We start from the raw sequence: 6,110 nt of genomic DNA, 5'->3' as shown, positions 1-6,110 counted from the left end.
GAGACTGAAGCTGACCAAAAAGCAACCAGATTTTACAAAGTTGTGCAAAGAAAATCGTGCACATTTGTCACATTAAAATTAAATAACCTTATGTTATTTTCATTATTATTAGAATTGTATTTTAAAGGTAAATAGAATAAGTTTTTTTTTACATTTATTATCACTAGCTGTCTACCCACAGCTTCGCTTACATTATATCGAATTTTCTCGTGGGAGTAAGATATTTTCTCGCAGTAAAATGTAGCCCATGTCCATCTCCAACATGTAAGCTATCTCTGTGCCAAATTTTATTAAAACCTGTTCAGTGGTTTAGACGTGAAAAGGTGACAGACAGAATTACATTCGAATTTATAATAATAGTGTGGATTAATATGAATTTCTGCTATAAGGGGTACACGAGTTTGAGCTCTTTCTTGAAGTGGTATGCAGGAAAAACTAATTGGGAACCATTGCCCCCTTCAACATAGTATCGCCCCCTTCAATAAAACCGTTACTAGTATCGCCCCCTTCACTTCAAAATTCTGATGTCGAGGGCCAAGGCTAATGCCAAATTCGTACTGCATTGAATAGACTAGTGACTAGTATAATGTTATTTGTTTAATTATTGTACGATATAACAAATAAAGTATCTAATTATTCTTAATATAATGTTTTACTATATCGCCCAGAAAATTGTTTTTTGCCCCCAAAATATAAATTGTTACTAATCGCCCCTCAACATGGAAAAACGCCCACATGGGGGCGATATCGCCCCCGTTGAGAAACACTGCCCTAGACCATCACTGACGCACAATTGACTGATTGCCCCTGGATGTCGGCTTCTTACAGAAACGTAGCTTCCTTATCGTCAAATGTCACGGCATGCCACTGGTATAGTGTACTGTACATTTGTTATATATTACATATTAACATAAAAATATTAATCACATAAAAACTGTGGTGTTTGTTAATATCAGGAAAAAATTTAGAATAAGACATTAAACAGAATGTTTGTTTCTTTTTTTATATAACAAAAATTCAAATTTGGAAATTTAATTAATAGCAATTTTAGTTAGGATGAAATAGTTACACAGTAAAATAATTAAGACGGTGCCCTTTTTGTGTCTTGATCAGCTCTATTTGTGAAAATAATTTCTTCCCTTTGATACCATCATATTGCTTTAGTGTACCTTCCTCATGTAAACAGACTACATTACTAACTATAATTTCGATTTTATACTTTTATCTGTAATAGCTAGCAAGACATTTCTGATAGATGATTTTTGCTGTTAAATATGTTTATAGCAGTGTTATTTTTAGAGATAAACATATTTACTGTATTGAAAGCAACTTTTTACTATTAACATTTTCAAAAAGTCTTTTTAAAATAAAGATTAAACTGTACCTATTGCTCTTCCTCTGCGGCTACTTTGGTAATTAACTATATCTACCACATCACTAACAGCATCAGAAAAGCCTATATCATAACCTCTTCGAGGTGAAGGAGATCTTCTGCGCATTCTCATACCACTTGGAGATGGAGATGGAGATCGAGAACGTGAACGTGGCCCTCTATCGTATCCATAATCGTCGGGCCTTAAATGACCATCTTCGCCCTAAAAAATTTCGTAGTAATTAAATTTTCTATAACTTTATTATAACAATTAGTTAATCTGTGTGAAATTTTTAATATGAAAATTAAAAAAATAATTTAATATTGAAACAAAAAATTTTTTTAATCAAACAAAATATAAAGGAGAAACCATATATTACCTTTATTCTTTATAAATTAGATGAATTAAAGTCTCTGACATAAAAACATAATTTCAGACATTTGTGGATATTATTTAAAATAATGACAGTTAAATTTTTTAAATTAAATTTTGTGCATTTTTAAAACTTTTTAAAAGCTATTACGTACGTAAATTAAGATCTATTGTATGTAAATATTAAAAAAACCTTTGAAATGACATTTTTATCTCAGAACTGTAGTAATGTATGTGATGATTTCTAATTTTTATCGGATAAAAATTATCTATTTGGAACTACAATATTAATTATTACCTATGTAATGAAAAATACTTCAGCTATTTATTTGCCCAGGATTATATTTTTAAAATTTAGAAACAGCATATTCACATTTTCATGACAAAATAGAAAAAGGAAATAGTATATTAAAAAATCTTATATATGTATTTAAAACAATAATATCTGATGAGACTACGAGGGCTGTTCAAAAAGTATCGGACCTTTGGTCAGCAAAAATACATTTATTGATTTTGAGGTACAAAACCCTAATCCCCTTCAAAGTAGTCTCCTTGGTAGTGTATACACTTCTCCCAGAGTTCCTGCCATTGCTGGAAAAACTGCTGGAACGCATCTTTTGGAATGGCCATCAGCCAGTCCGTCGCATTCTGCACGATGTCTTCTCTTGACTAAAATTGGGTTCCTTTTAGCGGCTTTTTCAGCTTGGGAAATAGTCAAAAGTCACACGGAGCCATGTGGGGAGAGTACGGAGCATGATGAACCACAGGAGTGTTGTGTTTGGTGAAGAAAGCCAGAATCAGATGCGCAGAATGGGCGGATGCGTTATCATGATGGAGCTGCCAAGTTTTGTTCGACCACAGATCCTGTCGTTTGTGTTGTACAGCATCGGAAAGATGACGAAGGACCTCCTGGTAGTACTCCTTTGCGAAGGTTTGGCCTTGTGGTGCGTGCTCATGATACACCACCCCACGAGAGTCGAAAAAACTGTCAACACGACCTTGATATTTCTGCGGACCTGCTGCGCTTTTTTTGGCCTCGAGGATCGTCCCCAAAAGCCTGCTGAATCTTGCAAATGGTTTATGCTTGGGTATCGCCAAGGTTTTTGGCAAAATTTGATGTAATATCGCTGCTCACGTTGTTCAGTCATTTTCCAACTTAGTGGAATCCGACGAGAGCTCACTACATATCCTCACTCATAGGCCGACTGCCAACGACTGACGCTTCCTGCAGGCAGGAAAAAATTCAGGGCTGTGCTTGACTCTCCCCTCCACAACTCCACCGAAAGAGGCCTCGTATTTACTTGTAAGCATGAAGGACTAAGAATATCTTTGGCATTTTGAGTATATTTTGTTATTAATTTTAGTTCAGAAAATAATTTAAAATTTAATCTATATGATATTTCTAATGCTACATATAAGTAAAAACAGGCTAAGTTTGCATTAAAAAGAATGTTTTATTGAAAGCATATGTTGGATAAAGCAGGGGTGCACAACCTGCGGCCCGCGGGCCACATACCTGGGCCTTTGGCCTGTACTGTCCGCGGGCCGCATAAACATTGATAGGGGGCCCCCTATCAATGTTTATGCGGCCCGCGGACAGTACAGGCCAAATCCCCAGGTATGTGGCCCGCGGGCCGCAGGTTGTGCACCCCTGCTTTATCCAACATATGCTTTCAATAAAACATTCTTTTTAATGCAAACTTAGCCTGTTTTTACTTATATGTAGCATTAGAAATATCATATAGATTAAATTTTAAATTATTTTCTGAACTAAAATTAATAACAAAATATACTCAAAATGCCAAAGATATTCTTAGTCCTTCATGCTTACAAGTAAATACGAGGCCTCTTTCGGTGGAGTTGTGGAGGGGAGAGTCAAGCACAGCCCTGAATTTTTTCCTGCCTGCAGGAAGCGTCAGTCGTTGGCAGTCGGCCTATGAGTGAGGATATGTAGTGAGCTCTCGTCGGATTCCACTAAGTTGGAAAATGACTGAACAACGTGAGCAGCGATATTACATCAAATTTTGCCAAAAACCTTGGCGATACCCAAGCATAAACCATTTGCAAGATTCAGCAGGCTTTTGGGGACGATCCTCGAGGCCAAAAAAAGCGCAGCAGGTCCGCAGAAATATCAAGGTCGTGTTGACAGTTTTTTCGACTCTCGTGGGGTGGTGTATCATGAGCACGCACCACAAGGCCAAACCTTCGCAAAGGAGTACTACCAGGAGGTCCTTCGTCATCTTTCCGATGCTGTACAACACAAACGACAGGATCTGTGGTCGAACAAAACTTGGCAGCTCCATCATGATAACGCATCCGCCCATTCTGCGCATCTGATTCTGGCTTTCTTCACCAAACACAACACTCCTGTGGTTCATCATGCTCCGTACTCTCCCCACATGGCTCCGTGTGACTTTTGACTATTTCCCAAGCTGAAAAAGCCGCTAAAAGGAACCCAATTTTAGTCAAGAGAAGACATCGTGCAGAATGCGACGGACTGGCTGATGGCCATTCCAAAAGATGCGTTCCAGCAGTTTTTCCAGCAATGGCAGGAACTCTGGGAGAAGTGTATACACTACCAAGGAGACTACTTTGAAGGGGATTAGGGTTTTGTACCTCAAAATCAATAAATGTATTTTTGCTGACCAAAGGTCCGATACTTTTTGAACAGCCCTCGTAGTCTCATCAGATATTATTGTTTTAAATACATATATAAGATTTTTTAATATACTATTTCCTTTTTCTATTTTGTCATGAAAATGTGAATATGCTGTTTCTAAATTTTAAAAATATAATCCTGGGCAAATAAATAGCTGAAGTATTTTTCATTACATAGGTAATAATTAATATTGTAGTTCCAAATAGATAATTTTTATCCGATAAAAATTAGAAATCATCACATACATTACTACAGTTCTGAGATAAAAATGTCATTTCAAAGGTTTTTTTAATATTTACATACAATAGATCTTAATTTACGTACGTAATAGCTTTTAAAAAGTTTTAAAAATGCACAAAATTTAATTTAAAAAATTTAACTGTCATTATTTTAAATAATATCCACAAATGTCTGAAATTATGTTTTTATGTCAGAGACTTTAATTCATCTAATTTATAAAGAATAAAGGTAATATATGGTTTCTCCTTTATATTTTGTTTGATTAAAAAAATTTTTTGTTTCAATATTAAATTATTTTTTTAATTTTCATATTAAAAATTTCACACAGATTAACTAATTGTTATAATAAAGTTATAGAAAATTTAATTACTACGAAATTTTTTAGGGCGAAGATGGTCATTTAAGGCCCGACGATTATGGATACGATAGAGGGCCACGTTCACGTTCTCGATCTCCATCTCCATCTCCAAGTGGTATGAGAATGCGCAGAAGATCTCCTTCACCTCGAAGAGGTTATGATATAGGCTTTTCTGATGCTGTTAGTGATGTGGTAGATATAGTTAATTACCAAAGTAGCCGCAGAGGAAGAGCAATAGGTACAGTTTAATCTTTATTTTAAAAAGACTTTTTGAAAATGTTAATAGTAAAAAGTTGCTTTCAATACAGTAAATATGTTTATCTCTAAAAATAACACTGCTATAAACATATTTAACAGCAAAAATCATCTATCAGAAATGTCTTGCTAGCTATTACAGATAAAAGTATAAAATCGAAATTATAGTTAGTAATGTAGTCTGTTTACATGAGGAAGGTACACTAAAGCAATATGATGGTATCAAAGGGAAGAAATTATTTTCACAAATAGAGCTGATCAAGACACAAAAAGGGCACCGTCTTAATTATTTTACTGTGTAACTATTTCATCCTAACTAAAATTGCTATTAATTAAATTTCCAAATTTGAATTTTTGTTATATAAAAAAAGAAACAAACATTCTGTTTAATGTCTTATTCTAAATTTTTTCCTGATATTAACAAACACCACAGTTTTTATGTGATTAATATTTTTATGTTAATATGTAATATATAACAAATGTACAGTACACTATACCAGTGGCATGCCGTGACATTTGACGATAAGGAAGCTACGTTTCTGTAAGAAGCCGACATCCAGGGGCAATCAGTCAATTGTGCGTCAGTGATGGTCTAGGGCAGTGTTTCTCAACGGGGGCGATATCGCCCCCATGTGGGCGTTTTTCCATGTTGAGGGGCGATTAGTAACAATTTATATTTTGGGGGCAAAAAACAATTTTCTGGGCGATATAGTAAAACATTATATTAAGAATAATTAGATACTTTATTTGTTATATCGTACAATAATTAAACAAATAACATTATACTAGTCACTAGTCTATTCAATGCAGTACGAATTTGGCATTAGCCTTGGCCCTCGGCATCGGAATTTTG

General features: G+C 35.0%; 1 protein-coding gene across 1 annotated transcript in view; it reads right to left on the bottom strand.

Moving 5' to 3' along the window:
• The window catches only part of LOC111625853 (voltage-dependent calcium channel type A subunit alpha-1-like), a 30,254-nt gene that overhangs the window by 5,133 nt on the left and 19,011 nt on the right, over positions 1–6,110 (bottom strand). Inside the window, exon 3 of the mRNA XM_023369093.1 lies at positions 1,385–1,595. Within this exon, the coding sequence (XP_023224861.1) occupies positions 1,385–1,595 (211 nt within the window). The remainder of the gene's footprint in view (positions 1–1,384; positions 1,596–6,110) is intronic.

The sequence above is a fragment of the Centruroides sculpturatus genome, unplaced genomic scaffold (assembly GCF_000671375.1).
Source record: "Centruroides sculpturatus isolate CEXI.00-Female unplaced genomic scaffold, Cexi_2.0 scaffold427, whole genome shotgun sequence".
In the NCBI taxonomy this organism is placed as follows: Eukaryota; Metazoa; Arthropoda; class Arachnida; order Scorpiones; family Buthidae; genus Centruroides; species Centruroides sculpturatus.
This window is presented reverse-complemented; position numbering and strand designations above follow the sequence as displayed.